Source organism: Nicotiana attenuata, chromosome 1 (genome assembly GCF_001879085.1).
Source record: "Nicotiana attenuata strain UT chromosome 1, NIATTr2, whole genome shotgun sequence".
Lineage (NCBI taxonomy): Eukaryota > Viridiplantae > Streptophyta > Magnoliopsida > Solanales > Solanaceae > Nicotiana > Nicotiana attenuata.
In genome coordinates this window covers 107826744-107846605 of record NC_031989.1, presented here as the reverse complement: position 1 = coordinate 107846605, position 19862 = coordinate 107826744, and the positions used below count along the sequence as shown (strand labels likewise).

At 40.3% G+C, this 19862-nt stretch overlaps 1 protein-coding gene across 1 annotated transcript; it reads right to left on the bottom strand.

The window, feature by feature from the left end:
* Window positions 1878-2339, bottom strand: LOC109239460 (uncharacterized mitochondrial protein AtMg00810-like). The gene is made up of 2 exons (XM_019406030.1): window positions 2127-2339; window positions 1878-2069 (listed from the first exon to the last, which is right to left on the bottom strand). The coding sequence occupies exons 1-2, from the start codon at window positions 2337-2339 to the stop codon at window positions 1878-1880; spliced, it is 405 nt and encodes a 134-aa protein (XP_019261575.1).

Here is a 19862-nt window from a genome sequence, read left to right as displayed (position 1 = left end):
AGCTTTTGCTTGTCCTCAAGCAATTAAAGTAATTCCCACCTCCACATGTTAAAGAGCTTTTTTAACTAATCTAAGGCGTATCAAACGCACATCAATTGGGACCAACAATTACCTACAACACTTATGAATTATTAACAAGACAATGATTTGAAGTTTTAAGCACCAATAGCTCTAATGTGACACTTGGGCATCAAGAGTTGACTTTATTCATCAAGGAAACTCGCTCTTTCATATAGGTCATTGTGGATCCCAAACTCCTCCTCATCTACTCTCCGTTAGCATATCTCACTTAAGAATGTAGCACTCAATTCAAGAATTTGTGAAAAGTTCGCTCATCTCTCTCAAAAGAATGTCACAAGTACGGCTCTAAGTACCATATGCTTGCCCCTCATGTAAATCACCCCAATGTAAGTTCACTCGGCTTGAAATCACGTAGGGCTTTTTTGGAATGAAGGCTTTTGGACAAAGGTAGGGAATGTTGGGATAGAAACGGGTTCATCTTTCCTTAAGCACTCCATTTTTCTCTTTTTGGCTCATTTTCTTTTTCCTTAGGAGAACTAGAGAGACTTAACATCACTCTTTCTCGGTCATGATGTTCATTTTTTCCTTCTTTATTTTCTCCATGCTTCGCATCATTGCTTTTCTTTGAATCCCTTCAACTCTTCACTTTATTCACTTTCTTTTTGCATTTTTCTTGTGTTCTTTCTTTCTTTTTCTTTGCGTTTCCTTTTATTAATTTCTTCTCTTTTTGTGCCTTAATACCACTTTCAAACTCCTCGTCTCTCCCCCAAACTTATGTTTTATCCAATTCCTTCTCAAGAGTGTTAAGGAAAGCTAGGGTGCCAAGAGAGGGTCACTACAAAACGGGTAACGGCTTGTAATGTGGTTATCGAATGAGAAAGGTCTTAGGCTCAAATGGGTTGCCTAGTGATAGCAACATTGGTGGGACATGGAAAATTTCAAGCGGGGTCAAGGAGAGCCTACAATCACTTTTCAATCCAAGCAAAACTTAGAGTTCCGCCAAGAAACACATTCGGGACAAGTTCTAGACCATTCACACGTGTACTTGGACTTGCAATAAAAATCTCACTTCTCACCCAATTGGATTGTTAAAGAGGATAGAGTCAAGGGCCCACAACAACCATATTCAAGATTGAAAATCACTAATAGTTCAACTAAACCATTCGATGATTGCTCAAGTCAATACAAGAGTCAAAATGCTACTAACTAGAAATATTTTTTTTCAAGAACTTGTTTTTAATCATAAGCCCGTAGTTAAGTGTGTTGGTACCAAGTGAAGCATGCTCGACTTTTCTGATTCAACTCAATTAGGTCCCTGTGCTATTAATACATGAGTCTTTGGCCCAAAACAACTAACAACTAAACTGGGCCTATTACACACAAGATAAATAACTTGTTGGCATGTGCAAGACTAAAAGGAAATGAACTCATATCTACAAATCCAACATCCCCTCTCAAGTTGGAGGGTGACAAAACCTCCAACTTGCGAATGTAATGATGAGAAGGACCAGGCAAGGCTTGGTGAATACATCAACAAACTGAGAGGCACTAGAAGTGTGAGACAAGGAAATCAGCCCTTCAGCAAGCTTGCTCTGAACGAAGTGGCAATTCAATTTAATATGCTTTGTCCTTTCGTGAAAGACTGGATTTCTAGCAATGTGAATGACAAACATACTATCACAAAATAAAAGAACAGGAATAACAGAAGTGATACCAAAATTAGCCAGTAGCCGGCAAACCCAAGTATTTTTTCCCACAACTTTACTCATGGACCTGTATTCAGCTTCAGCTGAAGATAAAGAAATCATTGATTGTTTCTTGGACTTCCAACCAATCTGACTCCCACCAACGAAGATTCAGAAACCAGAAATAGACCTTCGACTATCAGGACATGAGCCCCAGTCACTATCACAGTAAACTTGTAAAGATAAATCAGGAGAATGATAAAAGAAAATACCAAATTCAGAGGTACCCCGCAGATATTTGAGCAAATGCAAAGCATCCTTCATGTAAGGCACACAAAGTTGCTGCATAAACTGGCTAAGGTGCTACACAGCAAAGCTAAGATCAGCCCTGGTGTGATTAAGAAAATTAAACGTACCAACCAGGCTTCTATACTCTTCAGGTTTAGGAAGGGGATCACCAACCCCAGCTTTCAACTTGACATTCAGCACATGTGGACAAGTAACATGGGAACATTCAGAGGAATGAAACTCAGCCAAAAGATCAAGGATGAACTTCCTTTGATGCAGGAGAACCCCATAAGTAACATGCAATACCTCAATACCAAGGAAATAGTTAAGGGAGTCCAAATCCATGATTTTGAACTGGTCATCTAAAAACCTCTTTAAGAAAGAAATTTCAGATAGATCAGCCCCTGTAAGGATGATATCATCCGTATAGATGACCAAAATGACTAGAGAACTACTAGAACCTCTTGTAAACAATGAATATTAATTAATGGAATGAACATAGCCTCTAGAAATGCAATGCTTGAGACAAGTTGGCATACCACTACCTAGAAGCTTCTCTCAAACTATACAAGGATTTCTGTAATCTGCACACCAAAGGAACAAACGAGGAGGAAGAGGGGACAGAAAGACCAGGAGGTGTAGACATATAATTTTTGACCCGCGACGTCATCAAGTTATATTAGTATTCTCAGCATTTTTAAAACATTTATTTGATTTAGTTTAATAGGATTTATCCTATTTTCCACTTTTATTTTTATTTTAAAACATAAAATTGAAAACACAAAAATAGTTTTATTATTTTATTATTTTTCTCATTTATTTAAGGTCATTAGTATTTTAGTAGTAATATTATTACTTTGCGATGGTTTTAGCCTAATTTTCTCTACTTTTATTTCAATATAATACAAAAAAGAAAAAAATATACAAAAAAAATATAGTTTTATATTTTAATATAGTTTAGCTTAATTAATTAGATTTGATTTTTGCATTGTGTAGTATTTTTATTTTATATTAAAGGGATTTAACTAGGTTTGGAAATCTTTTTTAGCCCAATTTTAAGGCCCAAATCAGGTAGCCCATTCCCCCCTAACCCCTGACCCGTTTTCACCTTCTTGATCCGCCAACCCGATCCGCTAACCCTCCCATTTTCTTATTTTAAATCCCCACCTTTCATTTCGTTTTATCCAAGGTTCATTATTAACCCCCACCTAAATATAAAAACCTCATTATAACCCCTCCCCAAACCTAACCCTAATTTCTAAAACACCAAAACCGGCCCCCACCCCCTCCTCCACTCTCCACCGCGCTCCACCCTCATACTCGCTGGGAATGATTAAATTCGGCGACATGTCTCACTGGCCCCCCATGGTCCCCCCTTCTACCCTTTCTCCTTCCTCCACGCTTCCCTAATCATGAAAGACGCGTTTTCTTCCTATTTTTTATTTTTGGATTTATCTCTTTTAGGCGAAAATAGGAAAAATGGGGTGCGTAGGATTAAGTTGCACTCAATCTAATCACACTCGATCTAACCTTTTTCATATTTGGTTTGAATTCCAGAATAACAAAAATACAAAAAAAATTAGTTTGAGTTTAGATTTTTGTTCGAATTTTGTTTCCAATTCAAAATTAGAAAAATACAAAAAAAAAAAAAAACCAAAAAAGTTTGTGCTTGTTCTCTTCTGATTTCAATGTGATTTTCCAAGATGGAGATTATTTGAGTTTTGAAATTGAGTCGAGGTCGTTCGAGTTATCGATTGCTTGTTAACTGAGGTTCATCTCCGGTCGCGGCTCTTGTGGAATTCGATTTTCATTAGTTATTTTCATTTCAAGCTCGTCGTCAAAGTCCCGTTTTCTGCTTGTATTCTCTTATTCTGGAAATACATTGGAAAGATTTCATTTCAGGTATTCCTTTATCCTTCTCATTTTTGTTTACTGATTTGGTTTTGATTCAAAGAATGATGAGAGCCTGGAGTAGACATTAGAACAGGTTCAAGTTTTAATTAAGTTAAACATAATAATCAAGGTCGAGTATTAGTAGAAGCAAACTTTGCTAGATTTAAGTAAGGATGAGATTGGATAAAATTTTCTTCCATGTGCAGATGTCTTTGCTTTCTTCTTTGTGTTAAAATATCGCTTAATCTTAAATTTGATTGGTTTCGCCGTATTCTGCTAAGACTCGAACTGATCCCAGTGAAATCTGAACTAAGAAAGCTGGTTGTTCTTATGTTTAGAATCAGTTTGATTACTTCATTTCGCTTCGCCGACATCTCATGGTTCTGCTATTCCTTGTGTCTTAATATGAACTATTCCCGTTAATCTCATCGAATTACTAGACCTATCTCTTGAAATATGGTAATTGATTTGCTTGAATGCTGTGTGAGGCTTGGCATGAAATTGAAATTATCATCCTCTTCTGGTGACCATATTTTTGTAAGTAGAGTAATTGTCATATTTGAATCTGTTACCTATAGAGTGCTTTGCATCCGTCCAGTCTTATTTGCTAGTTTTTCTTGAGAGCATTTTAGTGTATCTACTGCAAATTTTGTCGCGGTTCTATTTAGTATAATTGCTCACTTATGCTAGATTTGATTTGAAGTATAAAGGTTAATAATGAATACTACAGTAATGGGGAGATCTCGTATGGTTAAGAGGTGGTTTATATGTTTCTGAAATGTCTTAGGAGAAATATCATCGGGTATCAGGGAATGTTGATGTTCATTTGGTGAGGTGATCATTTCATAAACTTTGATTTTGTCGTTGGGTTTGCTGAATCTCTGGGGCCTAGACCTAAGTATTGAATTGTCGGCAATAACTTTTTAACTTGGTCTTTAGATATAAAGTTGTCGTGTCGTCCATGTGTAAAGATTCAATTGGTTGCCACATCGAGACTTTACAACTGTTGGGCCCTCGTCTTACAATCATTACTGAAAGTTACATTGATTTTCTTTAGGAATTGACATGATGTCACGAGTTTGTAGTTCTTTAGCATAAAGTTTAAGTCCAATTGATTAATTCCTTACTGCAGTACCATGTCTTGTTGTTTGCATGAAACTAGCTTGTTTGGTGTAGTAAATTGAAGCTCAAAATTTTATTTGACTTCAAGATTATTTTGAGATCACATGATTTCTTAGTTAGATGACTCATTTAACATTGTTGTTGGTTAGAATCAAAGGGGTCCATTCTCTCATAAGTCAAATTGCAAAGTAATAGTTCTGAAGTTAGTTTTGCTATTCATTTGTCCTTCCTGATCACTATGCTTGGTGTGATAGCAGTTTTATTTCCTAGTGAATAACCAGTTATTGTAGAACTTCTTTGAAGTATGCAAGCTTGTCTTTGATTGAGTTCATGTATGTTCAAGTTAGTGAGATTAGAATCTGTTTGTGAGAGGAATTAAAGAGCAATGCGAATGGGTTTAAAAGGGTATAAAAAGGCTCTCATCATGCTTTAAAAATAAACCTTTCTTTTGTTTGTTCGGGTATATTTGTCATTCTGTGCGCTTTCGTTGTTAGGGTGCCTGGCTTATCTGGTTAGCATTTTGTTTGATCGCGAGCCATGGGAGGGGGAAAAGGCCGAGCCCATTAGTAATTAGTTTGTTCATATCCTTTAGGAATTGGGGCTTGATCAAAGGCATGAAATAAGATATTAAGAAGGGAATGAGCATGAAATTATTTTTTATTTCTTTTAGTTTTATTTATTTTACTTTTATTTTATTGTCCACTAGGAGCATGCTTAGGCCGACCAAATTTGGGTAGGCGAACCTTTAGGACGTTCATGTTTTAGCTTCTTTTTTAGGCGAGAGGTCCCCCTTAGTTAAATTTATCCGAGGAATGCCCCGAAGGATTTGTATATATTTTATTTCGGGGTATGCCCCGAAGTATTTGTATTTGGAGGTCGATAGTAGAACTCGTAGTATTTTTATTTTCCTTTTCATTTTTCTCTTATTAGGTGGGGACGACCTCGAGCCTCTTGCGTGTTTATTTTTACCTCAATTTGAATGTTTTAAAAAGCCAACTAGATCGGGTACGCAACCATGACATTCACGGGACTCGGAGAATGCCTAACCCCTTCTCCCCGAGTCAAATGAACCCCCTTACCTAAAATCTCTGGTGCCGACTTAGTTTTGAGTCCAAAGTGCTCTAAAAGGAAAAATTATTTTCTAAAAAAAATGGTGGCCTGGCACAGCGAAATCAAATGCCAGCTGGCGACTCTAAAATCTTTTGAAACACAATATTCCTTGTCACTTTTAATTAAAAATCCTTTTTGAGCTTTATAAATCTTTTTATTTATTTTAAAAGGGTTTAGTGAGGTTGAAAAAAAGGGTGTGACAACTCTGGCGACTCTGCTAGGGAGTTGCAGGTTCGAGATGGTACTACAATCTTGTTGGCTTTTTAGAATATTTGGTTGAGGTTTTTATGTTTTTTTAGCTTTATCTGATTTTTATTATGTTCTTATACTTTGTTATTATTTGCTAGTTGTTTATGTGTTTAAAGTTTTCTTTTTATGTGTTTATTGCTTTATAACTGTCATCATTTGCATAACCCCGGGTCTTCTTTCTGCAACAAGTCTTTCGTAGTACGTTTGAGCGTACACGGCCTTTTTGTGAGTCACCCGTGTCTTTAGGGGGTGGCATGGCAGCGTGGAGTGGGCAGACAGCTAGAGCAGCCACCATTGACCACGTGATGCCCCGAATTGCCTTGTCTAGTGAACCCTTAATGTAGGTCAGCCTTTAGGTCATGCTTATTTGCATCATATCATTTAAACCTAGCAGGGTTCGGTCCCAGGCACTGTGTTCCATTGTAGGAGGCCTATCCAAATTATGTCAAAATGGGCTTATGGCCCAAAAAGACATTTAATCATCCCTATGTGCTACATGCTGTATTTTTTAGGGGTAAAAGGGTCATTTGGCGGACCAATGATATTTGAGGGTGAAATATAAAATGAATCAAGTAGGGCCCACTCACATTTTTCTTTCATAGTTTCCCAAAAATCAAAAAAAAAGAGGAAAAAAAAAGAAAATTCGAAAAGATTTTACATTTTCCATCATTTTTCAAAAAGACAAAAAATATATAGTTTTTCCAAATGAGTTGCATTTTTTTTAAATAAAAAAGCTCTCTCCCATGTCCAATCTTCCCAAACTACGCATACCTGATTCTCGTCTTTCGGGGCGGGATACGTAGGCAACCCACATAGGGTCTGGTCTTCCTAGTGAGTCTTAGGTTTTTGGCTTTGCGGGGTCTTAGCCAAATCTTGCATGTGTAGCCACGTTTGGCCACATTGGTCATTTTGCAAATAGGGATATTTTCTCAAAGTGGCTTGTTATCCCATGTCTTAGAGCCCTAAGTCCACAACAAGGTGTCCTCTATGTTTTAAGGTCCATTCCAGTTGACTTTGCATGTCTAGCCACTTTTGGCCACATCGGCCATTCTTGCAAAATGGGGTCATTTTTGCAAATGTGGTTCAATGACCCAGGTCTTAGAATCTTGAGTCCACAACTAGGTGTCATATTACTTCAAGGTCCATCCCCGCTGCATTTGCGTGTCTAGCAACTCTTAACCATATCAGCCATTTTTGCAAAGTGAGGTCATTACCGCAGAGTAATTTTGGAGACTTGATTCCTAAAGAGGTTGGGGGATGCATAGGTCTTCATGAGGTGTTTCCATGATGTAGAGGTTATCCGAATTGAGTATTGCATTTTCTGGCACAAAGGCCATTTTTTGCAATAATAGCCCCAGTCATGTCTTGCGTGTGTTCGATAGGAAATGTCAACACCACATAGTGTCTTGAGTCACTAACTTTATTTAGCCTTATTCCTTTCAACAGGTATGGATCCACTTACCAAGGCTAGAGTGTGAATGGTGGTCAAAATCCCTAGAAGGCTAGTAAAATGGTGGAACATGTTCACGTTACTTGAGCAGCATGATCTGATGGGTAAATTAGGGACTCTTATTTCATTGATGGACATCACCCCCCGTCCCAACCTTGTAGAGGCAATGTTGACATTTTGGGACCCAAATGGGATGGTATTTAAGTTTGGGGATCTTGAGATGACACTCACCTTAGCTGAGATAGCAGGGTTGACTCGCCTGCCATACCTAGACAAGGATTTGATTTACACAAGGGCTAATTCAAGCACAAAGTTCCTTAAGATCATAGGAACGGATTTGGAAAACCACATGGGATGTCTAGATCAATCTTGGGTACCTTTAGACTTTTTATTTGAGAGGTTTGCTCATCCCACTATATATGAGACCTTCATAGATGAATTCGCCATATCATATGATTCTTGGAAAAAGAGGCGTCCTATGGTCTTCACTATTACATTGTTGGGTCTCTTGGTATTCCTTTGGAGGATAGACACATCATCACGCGTCTGGGGTCAGTAGCCTATACACTCTTTCATGACAAACAAGATAGTAAAGTCACCTTGGTTCCAACAATTTTGGCAGAAATCTACCGTGCTTTGACCAGGATTCGAGAAGGCGAGAGGTTCTTTAAGGGAAGCAACTTATTGCTACAGTTGTGGTTGATAGAACACTTACATCCTGCCACCATGTTTGAGAAAGATGTGATTGATCATTTTCTGAGAGATCGAGTGAAGTGCATCGAGCATAAAATCACATTCTATAAGTTTGCCTTACCACTCGGAGTTTAGGCTTGGATTGATTACTTAGGATCCTTGACTGAAGAGAAGATTTTGTGGTCATATCTTGGATTGATTTGGAAGTGATCTTAGCAGGATCTCGCGTGCAAGACTTCTTGGCACTGATTGGACTTTGGTGTACTAGACTATATACCCCTGCTAGAGTGATGCATCAGTTAGGGAGGCGACAAGATGTCCCCCACATTCTTGATTCTCGTGACTTCATTAGGGAGTTTGACACTATGGCTCACAGGGAGGTTGACATTCAGACCTATTGGCGCCACACAACGAAGATGGCCAGAGTTACTTTAGCAGCTGACCCACATTCACCTGGGTATACCCATGAGTACTTCATATGGCTACAGTCTACTCAGCGGGGGATTAGCAGGCCATTGCCCCGACGTGTTAGAGGAGTATTTGACGAGGAGGCCACCTCACGGATATTGATTAGACAGTTGATGGATCGATTTACTCAGGCAGAGGAGGCTCATGCAGCAGAGAGGGTCGGGGTTCGAGCTACACTTTAGTCTTTGAGATCCCAGTTGGAAGGGGTGGTAGAGAACATGGGACAACACCGTGAGTACCTTACTAGAGTCAGCCTTCCAGATGCAGGCACGCATTCCAGGATTCTCATTCCCAATTTCGCGGTGTACTTTTTGGGTATAATACAAGGTTTAGATTCGACAGGATTGATAGGGCCACCCGGATCTTCATCAGACCTGTCCCAGCCAGGACCGTCGCATTCGGGAGCTGCTTGAGGAGTCATTCTATTTATGTGTTTTGAGATTGTTTTATGTTGTCTTTTACTTTCGTCTCTTGTCTAGGAGTACTGAGTCCTTTAGGTAGTGTCAGAGTGTGTCGTAGTGTAATTGAGTCTATCGAGTCTTTCATTCCCATTGTATTTTAATATCGAAAAGTTTTTAAATGAAAAATCCAAGAAATTTTATTTTTTAGTTTATTTTCCATCACTTTTCCAGAATTACGCTTGGTCTGATTCATGAGGGACATGATATGTAGGAAACCTACATCGGGTTCGATCAAATCATTTTTTTAAAAAAGAAAGAAAAAAGAAAAGAAGAGTGTGATAAGCCAAAAGAAAAGAGTGGGAAGAAAATGATGTGGGATAAGAGGTGCTAGAAAAGGAAGAGAAGAGAAGATTGAAATGAGCAAATTGGGATGATGCCATATGACCCACGATCCTTAAAGCCATTTTAGAACCACTAATTGTTGCTAGGTGCATTGCACGTAACGTGATGTTATTATCTGATGAATGCCCTAAAGCTAACATGGTGGCTTTGTGTTGTTTTTCTTTGTTATCTTTATTTAATCACAGGAAGGTGGTTAGTTTGTTGGAATCCTGGCAAGTCATCCATACAACACCATGTCAAAGTGCCAGATAGTCATGACTAGCAAAGAAACAGACACAGAGTTGTAGACCCACCAAGGGAAATTGTTGAATCGGAACTGAAAGAAGAAGTCCGAAGGTTGAAGTGTCAGATGGCGGACATGTATCAGGCCTGGATTAAGGGACACCCTCCACCTTCATTCCCTACCAACTGTGCAGAAAACCCTTATTCCATTCCACCACTGTCCCAAGCCCAGATGCCAAGTATCGTTGATCTTTCCCCACAACACGCACCAGGCTTCACCCCTTACCACAATTACCCTGGCACTTCGGCCCAAATTTTCCATGCTTCACAAGCCAAAACAACCTCATACCCTGCTCTGACATCTGCTCCTATTTTTGTACCCCCTCCGTAAGCTACCCTCCACCGATCCTCTAGTGAGCCCGCATTCCCAGTTCCAGATACCCAATACTATACCCCGGAAACCACCTTCAATGTCCCGGATCCTTACTCCTACACTCCTCACTTTGAGCCTCATGTTGAAACTGAGAAACCACCCAAGAACGCGGAGCAAGAGGAGATATTTAGGAAGGTAAAGAGTCTGGAGCAGTTATTGAGAAATATTCAAGGGTTAGGAAGCCGGGTGAGTGTGGCTTATAAGGATTTGTGTTTGTTCCCTGATGTCCAATCGCCTGCCGGGTTCAAGATGCCCAAGTTTGACCTGTATGACAGACATGGGGATCCTGTAGCTCATCTGAGAGGTTATTGCAGTAAAATGAGAGGCGCTGGGGAAAAAGATGAATTAGTGATGGCATACTTCAGCCAGAGTCTGAGTGGGGCAGCTTTAGAATGGTACACCCACCAAGACGCCAGCAGGTGGTACACATGGGACGATATGGCTCAGGCCTTCGCCTGGCACTTTCAGTACAATGTAGACATTGTCCCAAACTGCCTATCTCTGACCAAGGTGGAAAAGAGGCCTAGTGAAAGCTTTAGAGAATATGGGTTCCGATGGAGGGAGCAAGCTGCACGGGTCAATCCTCCGATGGAAGAAGACGAGATGGTTGAATACTTTCTTCAGGCCTTAGAGCCTACTTACTATGGCCATTTGATCTCAGCCCTTGGTAACTCTTTCAATGTTGTAGAAAAGATGGGAGAAATGGTGGAAGAGGGGCTCAAGTCAAGCAAGATCATGAGCTACTCCGCTATAAAAGCAACCACACAGGCAATCCAGAGTGGTACCGGAAGTTTGCTAGGCAAGAAGAAGAAGGAAGATGTCGCCATGGTTGTTTCTGGACCATGGAATAACCAGAGGGGTTCACCTCACCAGTACACCCATCCTCGACCCCTACCTCTAGCCTACACCCAAGCTCCATATAATCTACCCTAACATTATTTTCCCCCGCAAGACCCCCAATACTCAGCCAGACCACCCCAATACCATGTTCACCACGCACAGTCATATGCTCAATCCCCTCCTTACCCTAAATGGCGTGCCCCAGCTCCACAAAACACTTATCCACCTCCACAACCCTACAAAAACCTTACTGGTCCAAATTTTTGACCGAGGCTGGAGTATGAAAGAGAAAGGCAGCAGCAGAAACAAAATTTCACCCCGCTTGGAGAGTCCTATGCCAGTTTGTTTCAAAGGCTTAGGCAGTTGGACGTCTTGAGGCCGATTGAGTCAAAGATACCAAATCCCCTCCAAAGAACCCTTATTATTCCCTCAGATGCGCCTATTGTTCTGATGCTTCAGGGCATGACATTGAGAAGTGCTGGCATTTGAAAAGGGAAATCCAGGAGCTCATTGATACAAACCAAATTGTATTACAAAGCCCAAACACGCCGAAAATCAACCAAAACCCTTTGTCAGCCCATGCAGAGACGCATATGATTGAAATAGTTCATAAGGATGGGGAACCCAGGAAGTCTTCCAAGTCCGTCATGATGATTCAGGCCAGTGAAAGTAATTTGGTTAAAGCTCCAGACTTTACCAATGCAACGCCCTTTATATTTGAAGGGGTGACAAAGAAATTGAGCTCGCTCAACGTGAAGCCACCAGTGCTGGTCGTGAAAGGGTCTTCGAAAGATATTGGGGCAAGTCGGAAAAGTCCAAAAGTGGTAGTGCCAGGGTTCCCAAGTAAGCCTGTCATAGTTGTGAAAGGGGATCCTATTACCCCTATTGTCATCAAGCCAGTGACCCAGCTTCTAGTGGTCGATACCAAGGCCATTCTGTGGAATTACAAATAAGTGATAGTGACATACAAAGGAAAAGAGGTGGAGGAAGAAGTTAATGAAACTGGAGGATTGACTCGTTTTGGGAGATGTTTCACCCCAGAAGAATTAAGGAAAGCCAAGCCATTCAAGGATAGCCAAATGCCAGTAAAGAAATTGGTCATCGAAGAAGAGGCTGAGGAGTTCCTGAAAAAGATGAAAGTGCAAGACTATTCCATTGTGGAGCAGTTAAGGAAAACACCAGTTCAGATTTCTCTTTTTCATTGCTGATACATTCAGATGAACATCGTAGGGCCCTGATGAAGATTTTGAATGAGGCACATGTTCTTGATAAGATCACAGTGTAACACTTGGAAAAGATAGCTAGCAAGATCTTCGAAGTAAACATGATCACTTTCTAAGATGATGAACTTTCTATGGAGAGTACGGAACACAACCGAGCTCTTTATATCATGGTGAAGTGCAAAGATTCTGTTATTTCAAGGGTTCTAGTTAACAACGGCTCTAGTGCAAATATTTTCCCTCTGTCTACTCTGCAAAAGTTGACGATCGACGATGAAATAATCCACATGAATCGTGTATGTGTTTGAGGCTTTGATGAGGGAGGTAAAGATTCTGTTGGAGATCTAATGCTCGAATTATCGATAGGGCCAGTTGAGTTCACCATGGAATTCCAAGTGTTAGATATGACTATCTCCTACAATCTGTTGTTGGGCAGGCCCTGGATACATGCTGCTAAGGCAGTCCCATCATCTCTGCATTAAATGGTGAAGTTCGAACGGGACAGGCAGGAAATAGTTGTGCACGGTGATGAGGACTTATCAGCTTGTAATGACACAATTGTTTCGTTTATTAAGGCTGAAGATGATAAGGGACCTTGGGTTTATCAAACTTTCGAAACAATGTCTGTGGAGAAGATTCCTGAAGGAAAATGCATTCCGGGTCCTAAGTTATCCCCCGCGTCTATCATGGTAGCAATTGAAATGTTAAAGAATGGTTTTGTGCCGGGTAAGGGGCTGGGCTCATCTCTACAGGGTATTGTGCATCTAGTGTTCCTAGTGGAAATCTTGCTACATTTGGTTTGGGATTCATGCCCATAGAGAAGGACGTTAAAAAGGTTAAAAATCTGAAATAGAATGTATGGTCACTCCCCAAGCCTGTCCCACATATCTCTAAGTCTTTTGTCAAGCCAGAGGCCGAAAAACCTCCAATATCATCAGTGGCAAAACCTGTGGTCGATGTTGATGAAGAGTTTATCAAGAGGTTCAGAGTCTGTTTGATGAGGTTAATATGGTAGAAATTGGTGAAGGTTCAAGTAAAGTAGATGTGCAGCTCGTTAGGCCAAATGTGAAGCTTAGCAATTGGGAAGCTACTCCTCTCCCCACCAGGAAGGAGTTTTAGTAGTTTTCTTTGTTTTCCTTTCTGTTATCTAGGTTATTCCAGGGTTGTAATCCAGATTTTTGTTTTTGCTTGTTTTGATGTTCAAACCCTTCTATCCTTTTATTTTCAATGAAATGCAATTTCCTGTTTTCAGTTATTCCTAATAGTGTTTCATTTTGATTTTCTTTTGTACAGTTCTTTTTATGCTAGTTGCAATGACATGACTTAAATGAGGAATTTTCAGCCAAGTCTTAAAAGCCAATCTAATTCTAAAATAATAATCCAAGAAGTAGAGTATGATGATGAAACAGAATATGATGAAGAAGCAGCATTTGAGGAAATCAGTAAAGAGCTAAAACACTTTGAAGAAAAACCAAAGCCTAATTTGAATGAAACTGAAGCTATCAATTTAGGATACCAGGATAATGTTAGGGAAACAAAGATAAGTGTGCATCTGGAATCGCAAGTTAAGAAAGAAATAATCAAAACATTGTTTGAGTACAAAGATGTCTTTGCATGGTCGTATGACGATACACCGGGCTTGAGCACTGATTTGGTAGTTCACAAATTGCCAACTGATCCAGCATTCCCTCCTGTCAAGAAAAAGTTAAGAAAGTTCAAGACTGACATGAGTGTGAAGATCAAAGAAGAAATCACAAAGCATCTTGATGCAAAGGTCATTCGGGTCACTCGATATCCCACTTGGTTAGCTAATATTATGCCAGTACCAAAGAAGGATGGTAAGACCAGGGTATGCTGATTACCGTGATCTTAACAAGGCAAGCCCAAAGGATGATTTTCCATTGCCGAACATCCACATTCTGATCGACAATTGTCCCAAGCATGAGATTGGGTCTTTTGTGGATTGCTACGCGGGATATCACCAGATCTTGATGGATGAGGAAGATGCTGAAAAGACAGCGTTCATCATGCCATGGGGAACATATTGCTACCGGGTAATGCCATTTGGTTTGAAGAATGCGGGGCAACTTACATGAGGGCGATGACTACCATATTTCATGACATGATACATAAGGAGATTAAGGTTTATGTAGATGATGTGATTATAAAGTCGAAGAAGCAGTCTGACCATGTTGAGGACTTGAGGAAGTTTTTCCAAAGGCTCCGCAGGTACAACCTCAAGCTCAACCCTGCAAAATGTGCATTTGGTGTCCCCTCTAGGAAACTGTTGGGATTCGTGGTTAGTAGACGCGGTATTGAGTTGCATCCGTCAAAGATCAACGCATCCAAGAGTTACCACCGCCAAAGAACAAAACTGAGGTGATGAGTTTGCTCGGAAGGATAAATTACATCAGCATGTTTATTGCTTAGCTCACGACAACCTGTGAACCCATCTTTAAGCTACTGAAGAAGAATGTTGCAGTCAAGTGGACTGACGAGTGTCAAGAAGCATTTGATAAGATTAAGAGGTACCTGTGCTGATCCCACCAGAGCCTGGGAGACTTTTAATTCTCTATTTGACAGTCCTGGATAATTTGTTTGGCTGTGTATTGGGTCAACACGACATCACGGGAAAGAAGAAGAAAGCAATCTATTATCTCAGTAAGAAGTTCACTCCCTATGAGGTTAAGTACACTCTTCTTGAGAGGACATGTTGTGCCCTGAAGCTCATACCGTGCTGACAGTGTCTGCATGATCTTTGTCAATGGTTCAGGTCGGTAGAATTCAGACATATTCCCAGGATTCATAATGAGATTGCCGATCCTTTAGCTATGCTGGCATCAATGTTACATCATCCGGACAAGGCTTATGTCGACCCCGTGCATATCCAAGTTCGTGATCAACATGCTTATTGTAGTGTGGTCGAAGAGGAAATTGATGGCGAACCTTGGTTCCATGATATCAAGGAATACATCAAGTCGGGGGTATATCCATCACATGCCACAGGTGATCAAAAGAGAACCATTCGACGTCTAGCTAGTGGATTTTTCTTAAGTGGGGGAATATTGTACAAGAGGACTCCAGATTTAGGATTGCTGAAGTGCATAGATGCTAAAAAAGCTTAACTATCATGGCCGAAGTGCATTCTGGAGTTTGCGGGCCGCATATGAATGGGTATGTCTTGGCAAAGAAGATACTTCGAGCAGGTTATTATTGGCTCACCATGGAACGAGATTGCATCAGCTTTGTTAGCAAATGTCATCAATGCCAGGTGCACGGTGGTTTGATTCATTCCCCGCCATCTGAGTTGTATACAATGTCTGCACCGTGGCCTTTTGTTGCTTGGGGCATGGATGTCATTGGACCAATTGAGCTGGCAGCATCAAACGAGCATAGGTTTATTCTGGTGGCCATTGATTACTTTACCAAGTGGGTCAAAGCTGTAACTTTCAAGTTCGTGACCAAGAAGGTAGTGGTGGATTTTGTTCATTCAAATATCATTTGTCGGTTCGGAATTCCCAAGGTGATCATCACAGACAATGCTGCCAACCTCAATAGTCATTTGATGAAAGAGGTATGCCAACAGTTCAAGATTATGCATCAAAACTCCACTCCGTACTGTCCCAAGGGGAATAGAGCTGTTGAGGCTGCTAACAAGAACGTAAAGAAGATATTTCGTAAGATGGTGCAAGGTTCTAGGCAATGGCATGAAAAGTTGCCCTTTGCCTTACTGGGTTATCGCACTACTGTTCGCACTTCAATAGGTGCAACTCCTTATTTGCTGGTATATGTAACTGGGGCAGTTATACCTGCGAAAGTTGAGATTCTATCCCTTCGGATCGTTGCAGGAGCCGAAATCGATGATGATGAGTGGGTCAAAACCCGGCTAGAGTAGTTGAGTTTGGTTGATGAGGAAATATTGGCTGCAGTATGTCATGGTCAATTGTATCAAAAGAGAATGGGAAGAGCATAGAACAAGAAGGTGCGTCCTCAGTAATTCGAAGTGGGCCAGCTAGTATTGAAACGCATCCTTCCTCATCAGGCTGAAGCTAAAGGCAAGTTCGCCCCAAACTGGAGGGGCCGTTCATTGTGACAAGAGTATTGACCAATGGTGATTTGTATTTCACAGATATAGAAGACAAATGTGTAGATATGACTATCAATTCTGATGCGGTTAAGAGGTACTATGCATGATTTCTTTGCTTACCTTCAATTGCATTTTGTACTTGGCATGTTCAAAGTTGGAATGAGGAAGGCATTTTGTTCTGCTATCCAAACACTTTTATCCTTTGTTACCCCTTTTGAGCCTTATTTATTTTCTTTCATACCCCTTTATTGGAATCAAGAGTAGAATTGGAAAATTGAAGGACAAATAAAAAGAAGAAAGAGAAGATGTAGGCAGTTTGAACTACGTTCGACCTGATTCCGTTTAAGAATACGTAGGCAGCCTTACACGGTTCGATCCCCTCAAAATAAAAATCCAAAATTCCCCAGACCCAAAGAAACTGGGGCAGAAATTTTGGTTTTGCAAAAGATCTGATTCCAAAAGTTGTAATTTCGAACCCTTTTCATCTTAAATTATTTTGAGCCTTCATGCCACTCTTTCTTTCTAGCCTTGTCCAAAAGCCTACATTACGGTCCAAAGAAAGACATTCTGGTCAATCGTTGAGGATGCCAAGTCAAGAGAGATAGAGGTATGATTTACATCATGGGTAACACTCTCTTCATGGGCACAAAGGAAAAATAAATAAAATGAGAGAGTCTTATTGGTGAAAACCCTCACGGGCACCGTAAGGCGACGGTGAGCTGAGAGAAAATTTAAAATGAGAGAGTCTTATTGGTGAAAACCCTCGCGGGCACTATAAGGCGATGATGAGTTGAGAGATGAACAAATGAGAGAGGCTTGTTAGTGAAAACCCTTCGGGGAATTACAAGTCGAATGAGGCTCGTGACTTTATAGAGAAATTGGATCAGTGAAAGCCCAGTTTTTGAAATATGAAGACATGACATGAACTGAAAATATGATAAGTTGGACGGATTAGGTTGATCAACCCGAAATGCATGTCATGATCATTGGAGCCAGCCGCTTCACTCATATAAGTCATCTTTTTCCATTCTTTTTCACATAATCATCTTTGTTCAAAAGTTTCCTTTGTTCCTTTTGCCAAAAATCACTTCACTGTCCTCTTTGAGTATGTCTTATGAGTCTCTTTCGAGTTAGCCCTTGTTGAACAAGCAGGAAAGGATTCCAAAGCCTACTACCAGCTTTTAAATTGCACAAAGCGGAGTTCGGCCAAACACATCACGAGTGACATGATCCAGAATGAGCAGTATGGTGATAACTAAAGTTCAAGCGGTAAGGTGATTCTTGAATTTTGAGAAAATACAAAGATTCAACAACTTTCATAATGAAGACACAATGCAACAAGTGAATGTAAGAGATCCAGGTCATTCAGAGGTTTTGTGGTCCAGTACCAATAAGAAGGTCAAACAACTCCTTGCTGGCCTGAAGCAGCTAATCAGAATGAAGCATGGCAGTGGCGGAAGAAGACACTCAGCAATGATGCCACAAACTAACCACCATATTTTCAAACTAATAAGATTTTATTTGTCTAAAACAGGAGCAAGGAGTTTGTTCGTTCTGCAGGAACCCTCCCATGGAAAAAGCATGGTTCAGGGGCGAGAAATTTTGTTCATTCTGCAAGGATCCTCCAGGAAGAGAGCATGGCTCAGGTAAGTTCACTCTCGGCTTTTCAGGACCCTCCTGGATAATGGAATTCGATTTAAGTTCTCAGGACCCTTAGTTTCAAGTTTTCAGGACCCTCCTGGATAATGGGATTTAGGTTTTAGGTTTTAGGACCCTACTTGAGAATGGGATTAGTTTTCAAGTTTTTAGGACCCTCCTGGATAATGGGATTAGTTTTCAAGTTCTCAGGACCCTCCTGGATAATGGGGTTTAATTACAAATTTTCGAGGATTTAGTTTTAAATTTTCAGGACCCTCGTGGATAATGGGATTTAACTAACACTCACAAATGTTCCTGGTACAAACTGGGGCAGAAGATTTTCCTTGTTTTGTCTGTTTTATTGTAATGCAGGCGCCCACTTAGAGAACGAGGGAATCTATTTCAAGTTTCAAGATTCGTCGCAGGCGCCCACCTGGAGAACGAGGGAATCCATTTCAAGTTTCAAGTTAGTCGCAGGCGCTCACCTGGAGAACAAGGGAATTCATTTCAATTTCAAGATGGTGCAGGCGCCCACCAGGAGAACGAGGGAATTATTTTCAGAATTATTGAAATTTTCAATTCAGCAGCAGGCGCCCACCTGGAGAATGAGGGAATCCATTTCAAGTTTCAAGTTGGTCGCAGGCGCCCACCTGGAGAATGAGGGAATTCATTTCAATTTTCAAGTTATTGGCAGGCGCCTATCTGGCGAACAAGGGAATTTCATCTCAAGATTTAAGTTGGTCGCAGGCGCCCACCTGGAGAACGAGGGAACCCACTTCAAGCTTTAATGGCAGGCGCCCACCTGGAGAACAAGGGAATTCATTTCAGAGTTAATTTCAATTCTCAAATTCAAGAGGCATCAGGAGCCCGCCTGAAGAACAGGGTCAACTTTTAATTTTCAAGTTGAAGTCAGAGAAGCATCAGGAGCCCGCCTAAAGAACAGGGTCCATTTTTCAGTTTCATGTTGAAAGATCAAGTAGAAATTCAAAGAAGATTCAGGACAAGAAGTAGATAGGATCTTGTATTTTTCTTTTATTTTTGCTATAATTTTTCTTTTTATTTTAGATGTAATGGAAGGAACCGCGGATTGGAACCTCGACGGCACTAAAATCGACTCTCCACCTCGGTATACTCTATCGCTCTCCTCACTCATGAACTACACGTGGCCTGATTCCTTTATAGCCAAGGATATGTAGGCAGCTCAGATACCAGGGCTCGGTCACATTCTCTTTTCTTCTAGTTTTGGTTTCTCTAAATAAGGTTCGGGTCAAAAACATGTCTTGTTGTTCTTTGTCAGGAAAAACTTCGTGCTTCCCGACAAAGAGGGGCAGCTGTAGGCAAATAATTTTTGACCCGCAACGTCATCAAGTTATATTAGTATTCTCAGCATTTTTAAAACATTTATTTAATTTATTTTAATAGGATTTAGCCTATTTTCCACTTTTATTTTTATTTTAAAACATAAAATTGAAAACACAAAAATAGTTTTATTTTATTTTATTATTTTTCTCAATTATTTAAGGTCATTAGCATTTTAGTAGTAATATTAGTGCTTTGCGATGGTTTTAGCCTAATTTTCATCACTTTTATTTTAATATAATACAAAAAAGAAAAATAATATACAAAAAAAAATAAAGTTT